This window comes from Rhizophagus irregularis, chromosome 29, assembly GCF_026210795.1.
Source record: "Rhizophagus irregularis chromosome 29, complete sequence".
NCBI lineage: Eukaryota > Fungi > Glomeromycota > Glomeromycetes > Glomerales > Glomeraceae > Rhizophagus > Rhizophagus irregularis.
Genome location: NC_089457.1, coordinates 2,404,193 through 2,419,322, shown reverse-complemented (window position 1 = coordinate 2,419,322; position 15,130 = coordinate 2,404,193). Strand labels below are relative to the sequence as shown.

The 15,130-nt window shown below is 27.1% G+C and overlaps 4 protein-coding genes across 4 annotated transcripts; 2 read left to right on the top strand and 2 right to left on the bottom strand.

The window, feature by feature from the left end:
• Positions 1–211: 211 nt before the first annotated feature.
• OCT59_019871 (uncharacterized protein) lies at positions 212–2,459 on the bottom strand (the record flags this gene model as incomplete). The annotated part of the gene is made up of 8 exons (XM_025321648.2): positions 212–820; positions 900–960; positions 1,029–1,054; positions 1,134–1,269; positions 1,345–1,538; positions 1,645–1,927; positions 2,036–2,293; positions 2,376–2,459. 8 exons carry the CDS (start codon positions 2,457–2,459, stop codon positions 717–719), a joined length of 1,146 nt encoding a protein of 381 aa, XP_025168265.1. The 3' UTR covers positions 212–716.
• Positions 2,460–4,086: 1,627 nt separating this feature from the next.
• Positions 4,087–6,027, top strand: OCT59_019870 (uncharacterized protein). Its single transcript, XM_025321649.2, has 9 exons — positions 4,087–4,229; positions 4,315–4,575; positions 4,668–4,739; positions 4,813–5,032; positions 5,122–5,339; positions 5,409–5,541; positions 5,618–5,643; positions 5,716–5,776; positions 5,853–6,027. Exons 1-9 carry the CDS (start codon positions 4,188–4,190, stop codon positions 5,936–5,938), a joined length of 1,119 nt encoding a protein of 372 aa, XP_025168266.1. The 5' UTR covers positions 4,087–4,187; the 3' UTR covers positions 5,939–6,027.
• Positions 6,028–6,384: 357 nt separating this feature from the next.
• On the top strand, positions 6,385–11,811 carry OCT59_019869 (uncharacterized protein; the record flags this gene model as incomplete). Its single annotated transcript, XM_025321650.2, has 26 exons — positions 6,385–6,499; positions 6,585–6,689; positions 6,755–6,919; positions 6,992–7,084; positions 7,429–7,485; positions 7,551–7,625; positions 7,714–7,788; positions 7,854–7,949; positions 8,041–8,100; positions 8,171–8,269; positions 8,341–8,421; positions 8,513–8,569; positions 8,660–8,821; positions 8,887–8,955; positions 9,028–9,162; positions 9,238–9,369; positions 9,440–9,610; positions 9,684–9,802; positions 9,883–10,188; positions 10,288–10,391; positions 10,459–10,594; positions 10,688–10,831; positions 10,902–11,005; positions 11,095–11,282; positions 11,360–11,428; positions 11,504–11,811. 26 exons carry the CDS (start codon positions 6,385–6,387, stop codon positions 11,809–11,811), a joined length of 3,225 nt encoding a protein of 1,074 aa, XP_025168267.2.
• Positions 11,812–12,115: 304 nt separating this feature from the next.
• Positions 12,116–13,717, bottom strand: OCT59_019868 (uncharacterized protein; the record flags this gene model as incomplete). Its single annotated transcript, XM_066143822.1, has 6 exons — positions 12,116–12,155; positions 12,233–12,278; positions 12,337–12,510; positions 12,677–12,838; positions 13,052–13,508; positions 13,568–13,717. The coding sequence occupies 6 exons, from the start codon at positions 13,715–13,717 to the stop codon at positions 12,116–12,118; spliced, it is 1,029 nt and encodes a 342-aa protein (XP_066005534.1).
• Between the last annotated feature and the right edge of the window lie 1,413 nt (positions 13,718–15,130).

Below are 15,130 nucleotides of genomic sequence, written 5' to 3'. Positions count from 1 at the left end.
AATGGCAATTGTAAGTATTAACCATATGTCTTACTAACTATAAAATACTATGACCTATAAGTACATTTACCTTAATAAACATAACGTATTGATGAGCTGATCTATTGATCTAGATCATTTATCGAACACGTGACAAATATGAAGTAGGGAAATTTTACTTCATTTCGCCATTTGCAATTGAACTATTATTAAAGGGCCATCGCAGCGTTATAAGCTATACAATATTTTATTTTGGATTTAATTGAATAAATCTAAAAATGTATTGTGTACATTGATTTTTTTTTTGTAGAATAATAATACAAGAATATAAAGATACATAAGAAAAGAAGAAATACAGAAGAAAAAGTATGTCATTTGAAGGTTTCAAAATAAGAATAAATGAGAAAAATTAAAGTTTGATAGAATTACAAATATCAAAAAAAAAAAAATATTACATATAAAGATTAATAGGAAACCTTTCTCTATATTCCTTTTGCTTCTCATTCTTTCTCTGATTCCTTCATTCCTTTTGTTAATGAATTTGTATATTATAAATACAAATTCGATTTTTTTTTTTCAAAAATTACAAAAAGGAATTCGATTTTGTTTTCATCTAATTTTTCCCCTCTTTCAATAATTTGTTGGCACAATTATGTAAATATTATTGATGAAAACAACGGGAAAAAAAAATTTATATTAAATGTTCATTTTTTTATATGGAATATTATTTCCCCCTCTTAATCATCGATAGCCCAGCGGCCTATACGTTGAGGCGTCGATGAATCCGTTGGGTTGGACGTCTGTTGCGTGGGTAAAGTTTCCAAATGGCTTTGCCTAGAGACTATAGATAACAATCAAGATATAATGTTAATAAGTGCATTCGATTTTTTAGTTGATTTTACCAAACAATGATTACATACGATGTGGTTTTAGACCTTTGCCGAAGTTTCTTAATAGAAATATTGACCATAGAAGTGTTACCTATGTAAATAAAGTAATTTTATTAGTTTTATGCAGTGGATAAAAAAAAACAAACGTGATTTACTTACCAAACCCATTATAATCCCAACGGCAACTAGTATTGGAGGGCATAGAAAATATAATTAATTCAAGAACAACAATAATAAAAAGATTATAATTATAATTTTACTTACTAAAACTAGTGAAAAAGTACCAACTCTCTTCACTAGATGGTTTTATTGAATCTACGAGTAATATTATAAAGTCTGCAATACATACTATCCAAGCTCCAATAAAAATTTTCATTCCTAATGAAGACTCTTTACGTAACTAATAAAATCGAACTAGATTAATATAATTTATTATATAATAATAAAATTTATTAAATTATAAAAATTTACTTACCGAATGCCAAACAAGTAACTGTAAGAAAACGATTATTATCGTTATACAAACGTGAAAGTAATATAATCCCTCACTAAGATTTTGGTTTGAACGGCCTGGTCGTGTTACGATACAACCTTCAATTGCCAAATAATTCATAAAGAACAGATCAATCTTTAGTAACATAACGAAAATTAACATTGTTCGGTAAATCCCTATTATTATTTTCAAAAAAAAAAAGAAAAAATTATTATTATCTTAGTTGATTAATAATAATAATGTAAAGAATCGAATACAGTGTATAAAATAAGTAAACTTTACTTTGCATTCTAAGATCGGCGCCAATTTTTTTATAAATATTCCAACCGAATTGTTGATATAACTTCCAAGTAAAGAACACTTGTAAAGTTGCGCATATTACTACTATTACTATTAATGGTACCTCATAAGCTGCAATAATTGCATGATAATCGAAACCAGGTAGACAATTATTTGCATTTTTCGTCCATATATCAATTTCAACAATTTGAACTATAGCAAAAAGTGCACACAGATAATTGATAACAGCGATATTTATAATTTGTATGGTATTTTGATTAAAAATCTAGAAATAAAATAAATGGAGATAAAACATTAATGCACGTAAAAAGATTAACCATTATTAAAATATTAATCACTTTGAATAAAATGATAATATATAAAAAGAACTTACCGCATTCTGGCAAAACCAAAGTTGAAATATATTAAAAATGAGAAAAACTGTATTTTCACCAATTATATTTTGTATTCTGTCACTATTAATAGTTTTACACCTGTAGTCTTTTATATCCTGTGATTCATTATTAAACCGGTTTGCTGCTCTATTATTTCTGTCTAACACTCTAGCTATAAAAACTATGGCAAAAATTGTTTGGATAATGGAAGTAATAATGAAATATCGCGTCCATTTTGATTCAGTAACTCTTTCATACTAAAAAAAAAACAAAGTATTTATGAGCGTTAACATAATTTATCTTTTATTAAGATTCATTTAATTCTTTTAATATACATACCCGCCTTATAAGGCATTTTTTTATTCTTTCCACAGTTACATAATCTACAATTTGATCTTTATATTCCTCAATTTGAATTTTCATATTTAATAAATTCTTAAATAATTTTTAAGAATAAATAATAATTATATAAGGAATAACAATAAACCTTAAATTAACTAAATTATTATTAATTAAATTAAATTTTTTTTTTAAAAAAAAAAGAAAATTAACAAAATCTTTCACTTTCTCGTTCACTTTTCAATAAAACATAAAAAAAGAGAAGGTTTATTAATTTTTATCGTTTAACCGTTTTATGTAGAGTAAGAGAAGTATAAGATAAAGAGAAAGAGTAAAAGAATTAGGAAAGAGAAGAAAAAGGTAAGAGAAAGAGAAGGATTGAAAGGAAATAAAAGTAGTAAATCTTTTCATTTATCGTTTCCATTGTCAATCTATAATAAAATCATGATTTGCATATTAAATTTATACTAGATTTTGAATTACCCCGAAATTCCGAATGATTCATGCGTCATAAATTTCTAATTTAGTATAAGCATACTATGCATGTTACCAAAGTTTAATAAAATAAGCATATAGTCTTATGTAAAGTTCGCTTTGGGGGATAAAATAACTGATAACAAAAATAACAGGTGATCATTACTTGAAAATTTTTGTATTGGAACCTTGTACTTAATTGAACTATCAATCGGTAATGAAAGTTTTTTATTTTTACACGTGTCGAGGTTGTTAATGTACAAAAAAATTTCACCGCATTAATTATCACTCGTATAATTGAAATTATGCAGTAACGTGACAAATAAGGCTGATGAGTTAATTATAACAAAACTGTTACAATAATTTATCTCATTTCGATCATGTGATAATAGTATTAGACTACAGAGTTACTACTAATAGTTAATCTTTAATAGTTAATATGTCTGACAAAAAAACAAATGACCGACATACAACAGTATGGCTAATTTATAGTCCGAAAAGCGTAATAATATAAAAAATGATGCTAAACAGATAATTAAAAATGATCTAATCGTCCGACCGCCACTCTAATATGGATTATGGATGTGAGTTTAATAAGAAAATCAATGGCGTATTAATAACGTTCATTATCTGATTTAATTAATTCAAATTATTTTCACATCGATCTTTTTTCACTTTAGGTACTAAAAAAATATCAATTTTAATTCGATAACATCTAACTCTTCCGCGAGAGTTGACGTGATTTAACAATGTTATGTTGTGAAATAATACTTTGTTTTCATTTATAACATCATTACTAAATTAGAACAACGAGTGAAACAGTTGATTGGTTGATTGTTACGAAATATATAAAATATTTTTTAATTACATAAATAATAATAACAGATAAATAATAATTTATTTATACTTGTTTATATTTTATACTACCGATTTTCATCAATGTCGATCTTTTAACTTTTAAGCCTTAGCCTCTTGGTGATACACTGCCACGATCGATCTTAATAGAAATTCCGTATCATATATATATTCATATATTAATTATTACAATTATTACAAACTTTTACTAAAAAAAGCCTCAGAAAAATTTCATATTTAAGGGCAGGGCAAAATGATGTGAAACATTAAACAAAAGGTAACACAAATCAACAAATTTAATATTTTTGACATTAGCCGGTATACATTTGATCATGGCGGCTATGCGACAAAATTCGATAATTTTTAAACTTTTGCAATAGCCACATGAAAAAAATCCTTTTTAGTTAGAAATGAATTCTTATTTTTTTAATTTCGACAGTTTGTTTCTATTTATGAACTAGGAAAAATATATACATACTTATCATGGTTATTAATCTTGGAATAAAACGCAGAAGTAAAAAGTTGGTACGCGATTTTTTTATAACTGAATTTTTTTTTTGAATTCTCTTAATTCTCTTTAAAAACATGTTTATTAACAATTGTATCACAGCTAGACCGAATCAATGAATCAAGGACAACACAATTATTTATTCTTACTTCACTTTTACAAGCCATACTAGTAATAGCATTAGAAGTTCGAGTATATCGTCGTAATGAAGATACCAGTAGAAGTGTTATTGTTTACGGCAGAAGAATTTCAAGTTCTGCGGCTTGCCTAGAGCCTTCTTTACTGAGATTAAACAATATTATTGAAGAAAATGTTATCTTTATTATATTTCAGATATTTCAAATGTGGTTATGTTTTAATGCGGTAAGAAAAGATAAAGTTGTACTCTTTATTTCATTATAAATATAATTTATTTAATTTATTTAAAAGAATTTTATCGCGAAATATTCCTCTAGATCTATAATCAAAATACAATTCAAATTATTACCATCGCTGCAGCTAATTTTTTTTGTGCATCTTTTGGCATTGTAAGCTTTAAATAAATAATTTCAAATCAGTTACATCTCATCAGAATTCTAATTTATTTATTTATTTTTATAGATTCAGATGCTTGAAGTTCAAAAATGGTACAAAGATTTCGGCAAGACATGTCAAATTCCATTGGAAATAGATTTTAATCCAAGTTTTTCTTCGCTTGATATACCATTAGTAGTAGTATTAATGATATTTGGCTTTATTATGGCTTTTCTAAGTTGGAAATTATATCGACAATTTGGTTGGAATATATATAAAAAAATTGGTGGAGACATTCAAAAACAAGGCATGTTAGATCAAAAGATAATATATCTTCCTATATGTTATTTTTATATTAATCATTATTAACGTGTAAATTTATTGTCTCTTTTTTAGCCATGTTTAGGACGTATTTAATCTATGTAATGCTACTTAAGCTTGATTTATTCTTTATATTGGGATTAGCTTTAGAGGCATGTACAGTATTTAAAATAAATTTAAGAGTCAAACCTACATCTATAAAACACATCAGATATCTTCCAAAACCATTTTATTTGTTTCATATAGCAGTATCAGGCTTAATTTTTCTAAATCAAATAATCGGATATCGTTCGGTATGTTAACTATCTTTTGGGGAGATTTTTTTTTATATACAAAAATGTTAAATCAATATTAATTAATAGGTGAAAAAAGAAATGAAACTTGGTATTATATATGTATGTGTATTTTGGGTGGTTATTATTATAGATTTTGGTATACTCTTATATTATTCGATAGGAAGTGTTAAGGATAGTTGGTACTTTTTCATTATATTTCGTAAGTAATGAATATTTATTTTAATGTTTCTCTCCAAGAAATTTTGTTATTTGTATTAACATATTGCTATTATTAGTTATCGTCGGAATCATAATGACTCTTGTGAGTAATTAAAAAGGTTTAATAATTCAATATATAGTATTTCATAATATTAATTCAAATGTTTTTATTTAGTTATCATTAATTTGGTCTGTATTCGTTTATAAGAATTTTGGACAAGGATTACAAGATCATCGTGAGTCATTTGATTTCATTTTTTTCTTTATATTAAAAGAAATAAAATTAAATTTTTTTTTTCACTCAAATTATAGTTGATCAAAAGAATAAAGAATCATCTGCCAATAATAATAATCTTTTACTTGTTTCAAATGAAAAAAGATGGTCCATTGAGGATTGAAAATTAATTTTTATTAAATTATTTAAATTATTTAACTTATGTAACAAAATTTTGAATATAAATAAATTAATTTATTAGAGTTAAAATTCAAATAAACGTATCACGTATGTCGCGGATTTTTAAAATTTCGTATCTATGACGTAAATCGATTAATTTGTCCTTAAGTAGAAATGTAAATCGTGGAAGATATCCTTTAATTGAAACTATAAATCATTTTTGAATTATTTAAACAACTTCGAAAAAAAAAATATTTCATAACTTCTACGAAATTTTTTTTTTTAAGAAAAAAAGGTAATAATTTATTTTTATATTAGGTACAAAAAAATTTTGTCTTTGGAGAATAAAAGGATGTTCGGGAACCTTTTTTTTTTTTAAAAAAAAATTTCATTTTAAATGACTAATGATTGTTTGTAAGGTTTGACTCAGAGGCCTTTATATTTAAAATCATGGATATTAATAATAATGAAATTGAAGTTGAATCACGTGAAGAAATCTCTCATGAACCGAACGATACTGTGGTTGCTTCACCTTCCAATACACAAGATGATAAAATTGGAATGGGTAATTTAATTAATTTTACACTTTTTAAATAATTTCTTTGCTTGACTTTTTCTTTTGTAATATGATTCATTTTTTTTTTTCATAGATACTTCAATGGACGACAAAACTGATAACCACTCATATGTCGATTCAGATGATGATGATCCAGTAATGAAATCACGTTTAAAATCTTTGAAAAAACAGTATAAGGGTAACTATTTATGTGTGAATTAGTATAATTGATTTTTCACCAGAGTTTTAATATTGATTTTTCAGGAGGATCCAATGGATCCGATAGATCTCAGACATTCGAGTTAAAAACGCCCGAACGATCCAATGGATCCGCTAGATCTCAAGTATCCACTTCCGAACCTTTTGATTTGATTAAAATACAAGAAAGTATGAAGGGAGTGAAAGAAAAGTTTTATAATCGTGGAAAAAGTGAGTTTATTATTCAGTTTATTGAATTGTATTTTATATTAAATAATAACAAATAATCATATTATAATATAGAAAATTCGACAAGCAAGTCTCTATCATCTCATCGTCCTAATTTGGATTCTCGGGAAAAAGGATCACCTAGGAAAAAGCATCGTACTGCATTTGGTAAGTCAGGCACATTTATAATGAAAATTTCCTACAAGGCCATTCCAACATGATTGTTTGTTTAACGTCCAGATTTTCCGAAAAGTTTGAGAGGGGAGGTGGGTTTTCATTGAACAAACTAAATGTAGTAAACCTTTGGAAAATTTGGGAAATTTCGGGAAATTTCAGAAAAATCCAGAAACCTGTAATTTAAATTTAGAGGGGCATTTAAACACATATGGTGTTATATGTTTATCAACATTTTAAATTTTAACAAAAATAGAGGGAGGTGGGGTACGTTAAACAAACAATCAAGTTGGAACCACCCAATTATAATTTTCCATTAATTTTGATAAATATATCAGGCAACGATAATGGAGTTGGGTCCTCAAAAAAGAAACAGTCACCCAAATCATTGACTGGTTAGTATTCGTGTTTAGTTTGCTTAAATGATATTTTCATGAATCTAATCTTTGCCTTATAAAAGCTGGTCGAAAAAATGAATTCGAATCCATTAATTTCTCTTCTGATGAGGAAGATACCCCCAGCAGAAAATATGCCGGTAAATTTTATGATCTAATTCTATTTTGTTAATAATTCCAATTTATTAATAAATGTGAAATTATATTCTTCTTTTTTTTTATCAAAAGCTGGTCGAAAAAATGAATTTGAATCCATTAACTTTTTATCTGATGAGGAAAGCACTTTCCGTAGAAAATCTACCGGTAAAGTTTCTATAATTTATTTCAAAATTATTAATAGATATTTAATTATATAATGTTAATTTTAGATTCTTTTTCGGATGCGGATGACGAAAAATTGAAAAATTTTGATTTTTCTGATGATGAGAATGATACGAAGAAACGTTCATTCGTTAAACCGGATGGTTAGTGTTGTTGTTTTGTATTTATACTAAATTTGATTAACCAGATGATTATTGTTATAATATAGTAATTTGATATATAAATTTGTTTTAGGTGATTCTTCGAATGATGAACTAAGTTCTACTATTTCAAGAAAAAAGTTTAAACATAAATGTATGAAGCTTTTTTTTAGGTTATTTTCATTTGGCAATTTAAATTAATCTATGTTTACATGTAAAAAAAGCAAATTCGTTTAATTTTCTCGACGATCTCGCGGAAGAATCCGCAGATGAAGATTATGTTCCTACAATGGTTATAGATAATAAGAAAGATAAAACAAAAGGTAAAGTGATTATCATAATGTTAACTTGATTATTTTAAATCTCTACTACGTTTTAAATGAGCACTTTATAGATGAATCAAACAGAAGAGAATCATCTTATCTTGATACCGATGACGATGAAATATCAGGAGAAAGAAAGTCAAAAGATGGTGGTATGAAATACAAATATTTAATTAAAGAATATATTTATAAATATATTTATTAAAGGACCTTAAATATAATCTTATATTTCTCGTAATTTAGAAATCATGAGCCCTAAGGATAGTTTACCAAAATCAGTTTCTATTGAGAAAGCTTCTGGTATATATTTTTTACCTTTTATTCTATCTTATTTTGTACTTTTTTAACGAATTAATTACTAATAATGTGGTTTGGATTCGAATATAATAGAGAGTTCAATGGACGTAAACGGTACTTCTGATAAGTTTGACTTCGAATCTATATTAGATAAAGACGCAGGTTTAGATGATTATGTTGCCGTAGATAAACCAAGATATTCACCAAAAAAGAAGCAGCAGCAAAGGCAGATAATAATTCACGAAGAATCAAGTAGTAAGGAAAAAAGTCTTGCATTTCACTATCACTTTTTATTCTTTGTTAATTTATTCATTATTTAGGTATTGCTGAGCTTCAACCGCCTTTTCAGCCTGGATCATCGGTAATGAAAAATAGTCGTCGATATTTAGGTATTGAAACTTTAATTATTCAGTATACTTTTTATTTCAAGTATTAATTTTAAATTTATTTAATATTATAAGCTGTCAATTGGCTTGGTTGTATTCACTCAGTAAATAATACTACTTTTCACTCGGTAAATGTTGAATATAATAACAAAACACAATTCAGAGGATATAATTTTCGTGACGATATTGGTTATACTATGGCTTGTCTTGGTATTAAATTTTTTGGAACATATTTGGGATAAAAAGATTTTAATAAGAAAATCACACTAATATTAATTTATTAAGGCACACACGGAGTACTTTTTGCGGTAGGATCTGATAACGGGAATCCAAGTATATTATATTATAAGCCAAATAATAGTTGGGGACCAAAAGGTGAATGGATGAAAACACTTCCCATAGATGAAGAAATAATAGGTAAATTTTGTTATTCTTTCAATGCATGATCTTGACAGAATAATACTTATTTTTTTCTATTAAATATTAGCCATTGCTTTAAGTGATCAATCAATAGCTATCGCAACTTCCAATAATTATTTGCGATTCTTTTCTCTTAATGGATTTCAAGATTACATATTTGCTTTTCCTTCTATCGTTTGTATGGCGGCATATAATAATTTACTTCTGGTCGCTTATCATTTAAGTATAGCTCATAAAGGTGAATATTTTTTTTTCGGTCATGCATTTATTTAATAATAGTGTTATTAACTTAGGCATTTGGTATGTGACAGGTTCGCAAAATCTTGGATATGTTTTGTATGATATGCATGATCGTGGTGATATACAAAAAGACTTTTTGCCGATATCTAAAGAATCAACTTTGAAATGGCTAGGCTTTTCTGAAGAAGGAGTAAGCTTTATAATAATTAATCTACTGAAGTAGTTAAATTCTGAATTTAATCCTTACATGTTGTCTTAATAAATTATTAGTTACCAACAATGTTTGATTCTAAAGGTGTCCTTTATATACTTCATGATCATCGAGTATACAAACAAGCAAGATGGGTACCTGTGTTAGATACCGCCAATATTGTAAAAGAGCCTAAATCTGATGCAGATAGCTCGAAATCATTAAAAAGAAATTCGGATGTCATTGATTTAGATGACATCTCAGAAAATAAGGCAGAAAAAGATGAAGAAAAAGAGATTGAGGAAAAGGAGAGAGAGAAAGAAAAAGAATGGATATATTGGCCAGTTGCGGTTATGGAATCTAAATTAATGTGTTTTATTCTTAAGGTAATTAATTAATTGCAAAGTTTAATATGTATACCTAATAACCAAATGTGATTTATTTGGTATATTATTTACATATTTTCTAATTCCAAACCTCTTTAGTATGGTGATGATGTTCCCCGCTATCCCCGACCAGCATACGATGAGGTTAATTGGCAAATACCGCTCTTGCATCTTGATAATAAAAACGGACACTATGAAGAAAGGTATATTGGTAGTTTCATATAAATTATATAAAGGAAAATTTAATAAATACTCACTCTTTCAACATAGATGGATGCGTGAATCTATTATATCGAGCTTCCAATATCAAGAAGCCAAGGCAAAGAACGAGTTAAATGAAGAGAAGATTATACAATTAAAGAAGAAAGAAAGAAATGCTAACAAAATTATAATCGAATTAATAATGGTTAAATTTTAAACATTTTATTTTTTCTAAAAAAAATTTTATGTTGTAAATGTTGTAACTAAATTAACTAAATGTATAATATTAAAAATTTAGATGGCTGTCAGTGAAGAAAAATATGAACGTGCCTTGGATTTAGCTAAATTATTAAATTCAGTGAGATTCTTGGAGTCTGCTCTAAAAATTGCCGAATTTTACCGAGCTCCAAACTTAGCTGAAAAAATCAATAAGTTGAAATCAGTGAGTATTTTATCAATTATTTGAAAGATTTGCAATAAATAATTTAATTTTTTTTCTTTATTGCTAAAAGGAAAAAATTAGGGAAAAAGAAAGATCAATATCACGAAGACAAGGGAGAAAAAATACTTTATCAAATAGAGCAACATCGTATTCACAACCCTTGGCAAGCACAGAGTAAGTAAACCAAATGATCCAATTTGTATTTAAATTATTTATTCTGCAAGATTTTACTAACGTGTAATTTATTTTCCTATGTTTAAAAGCGCTTCTACATATGTATCCGATCTTAATCACAACAATATGAGCGAGTCGTCGCAGTATGAAGGGAGACAAATACCTTCATTAAAAAGAAGCGCAAAAGATACGAACGATGAAAAGAAACAGGAAGATAATGATGATTTGCCAAAACTTAAGAAATCAGCCCCACCTATAAGTTCCTACTTTCTGAAAAGTACTTTTTTTTTAAGGAAAAAAGTGTGTTCAATTAAAAAAATTTGTTACTAAACAAATAAATCTTGTTTTGAATAGAGTCTACTTTGGATGCTCCATTTAATTGTTCAAATACAAACCCTTTTATAGTGGACGATGAAAAGCCAGGTGCGATTACAAAATATGGAAACATTTGACTAATAAAAAGGCAATTGCATCTAATTTTTTTGTAAATTAATATAGATGCACTTAGTAAAGAAAGAGCACCTGAAAAACGAATGAAAGAAAAAAATAACGAAAATAAATATTCACAAGATCAGAATCAAGAAAACGAAGCAGGGCACGGATCAGAACAGAAAAAAGAAGAAAATGAACGGCCTAATGATGAAATATCAGAAAGCTATTTAATGGATAATAAGAAATCTGAATTTGATATATCGCACGAAACCGAAAAAAATATAAACAGCGAAGTACTGAATATAGATGTTGTGGAAGAATCAAATAATATGGATATTGATGTGGAAAAGGAAACTATTGAATGTTTTGATTAGATGATAATATATTAGATTTGATAGAATTAATATTGTTTTGATAGAATTAATGTTGTTTTAATAGAATTAATATTGTACGAGTTTTATTGTTTTTTGTCGGTTAACGAATTTTAGAAAATTTGCATAATTTGAAATGAATAAAAGCTTTAAGCGTATATTTTAACATGCTATAATGATAAATGCGAGCGTCAAATTTACATATTTTTCTTGCAAAAGTAAGGAAATAATATTTAAGGACGAAATTCTAAATGATGTTGAATAGGAACTATCAGATATTTAAAAAACTACAAGAAAAAACAAACATTTAAAGTGAAATCATATTTTCCATGAAGACATGGAAGAAACTTCAATTAAATAAATAGAAAATTAGTAATTAAAACGCAAAAGAAAAAAAAAAATCAAAAATGTATAAATGTTCTACCTGATGATAAAGATTGATCGGAATTCGTTTTTTCTTTCGACATCAGCTTTTTTAAATTTAGTTAGTAAAAGTAAAATAAAAAAATGTATAAATGGTTCATTTACCTGTTGATAAATCAGATTGATCAGAATTTATTACTTCTCTCAATTCTCTCAATGCGGAAAATCGATCAGCATTTTTAAATTGACGATAACATTTACCAAGATACCAAAATTTAAATGTATTATATAATTCAATAGCTGGAGGTCTTTTTGATAGATCAGGATTCCAACATCTCTCTATAACAGTTGGGAGTTTCTTCAATAACATTAGGTCTTTTGCCTACACATATTTCCATTTCTAATGAATGATCATATTCATAGTCGTCAAAGGGAGATTGTCCGGATGTTAACATCCACATAATTATTCCAAAACTATAAACATCAGAAGCGAAAGTATATTTACGATTTCTTAAAACTTCAGGAGCAATAAATGGTAAAACACCATAATTAAATTTAGATTGTTGTTCATTTTCTAAACAACTTAATCCTAAATCTGCTAAATATGCATTATTATCATATCCAATTAAAATATTACCAGCATGAAGATCACGGTGTACAAGTCCTGCTTCGTGAATTGTGTAATCCATTAGCTAAACTAACCAGCAACTTTAATTTATCATCATGCCATCTAAGTACTGAAAATTTTTTTTTTAAATAATGACGCAAATTTCCGTTTTGTTCAAATTCCATTACAAACATATATTTCTCCGTAGTCGGATCTCGACTGACGCCATAACATCTAACCATTACTTTTTGAAAATCATTCGCATGTAATTACATTTTATATGTGCTTTTAATTCATTCAAAAAGTTTTCCATGTTATCATCTGAATGATTAAGTATTTTAATAGCAACATTACATGGTCTTAAATAGATTGATATTGGTCCGAATTTATAAAAGTGTTCTAATATTTCATGCAATTGACCTAATCCTCCGTTAAAAAAAGATTGGCTTAATTCTTCATAAATTTGTTCAGATCTTTCAATTTTTCCCCTTATCATAGTTAAAGGGCCACTTTTCCATATAGTACGGTAAACTGTACCAAATCTACCTTCGTCAATTCGTGTCATATCTCCAAATTCACTATAAGGTATCCATTCTATATAATCTGTTAATTCCTTTGCTTTTTTCTGAGGATCTCTAATTAATTCATTAATATCATAATTTTCACTCGTCCAATTTGAAAAATTATCAGTAAAATAATTTTTTTCCACAGTTTCTACACCAAAACAATCCTGTCAAAATTCCCCAACAATTAAAGCATATAGGTAAGAATAATTTAAAAATAAACCACCAGAAATAATTTTAACACAACAAAATATGAATAATATGAATGCATAAAAAGATATGGACTAAGTAAGATACAAATAAAAATTATAATTATTATTGCATATGTAATAGCAAAAGTAGGACATGACTCAAGAAGAGGTTTTAATCCGATCATTGCTAAAAAACCTTTATAAAAAACAATCGCCATGAAGGATTTTCGAGACCAATAACAAAGTATAATCTCCTATAAATACTACTAGTAAGTATTGAAAGTATGCTTCAAAACAAAAGAATAATATCATAAATGTTTTTATATATCCAAGAAATAACGTAATTATATAAAGGGTTGCAAATAAACATAAAATCCATGGGTTTTCATTATATAATCTCCAAATTACCCATATTAATCTTTTGTTTAGACAAATTACTACGAAAATTCCTAGACTAGAAAGTAAATAGGTTTTTTCATCATTGCATAGTAATTAATATATTATGGAAAAATAATATAACAAGTCCAATCAAAAAAAAATTTTCCGTACTCCATAAAGAATATGTTTCAACATTACTGAGATCATTCAAAAAAGGGGTAAAACACGTATACGTTTTTCAATCCGTGGTTGGTGATGAATATCACGCACTTATATACATTTTTCAATCTTGATCGACAATGAAAATCTATCGCATATCGAAACTAGGGAAACGGAAACCGGTATTAATTCCGAAGTGGCGGACATGACAAAAATCATCAAGCGTAGAATATATTGAGCTCTTTGCAATATATAGAAAGGGAGGAAACTGCTAAAAAAAATTTTTTTTAGTTAGTATTAATTCTGAACAAATTATAATATTTAGTATATAAATATAAATTTAATTTTTTTGGTAGTTTCCCCCTTTCTATTGCAAAGAGCCCAATATACCGTATAGAACCCATATAAAATACCCGTCTCAATATATCAAATATATCAAATATGTAATATGTGGATCAAATTTAACAACTATCATAAATCGAATTTATTAAATTTTTCTAGCATTGACAGGGTAGAAGTATATACTTAGGTAAGTAAATTGATTTATACCCGGGTATTTTAGTCAGTGCTATAGGGTAGTCTTTCGTTACACTTCGGACCAATAATTTATTAATTTCCAAGATGCAATACTAATTCGAAGAAATAATTTGAAATCAAGCTAGAGAACAATATTTAATTGATAATTAATAATACCAAATTTTTTGAATAATGTCGCGTCAAATATAAATGTCACACAAACGAAGGACTTGATAGGTTTCGGGTATGCATTTTGATATGTTTATATAGTACTATAGTACTAACATATATAGGCTATATGTTAAAACATATCAAGATGCAGTGATGTGCATTGGAAGGCTTGGAATTGGAAGAATTGGAAGATTCCAATATTCCAATGATTTTCAATACATATTAGCTTTTATATATACGTATATATATTTCTATGTGCATTGGAAGCTTCCAATAAAAATTTATTTGCATTGGAAGGCTTAGAGTTGAAAGAATCAATAGCTTCCAATCTTCCAATGTACATCACTGCATATAGGTCTATCAAGAAGACTGGT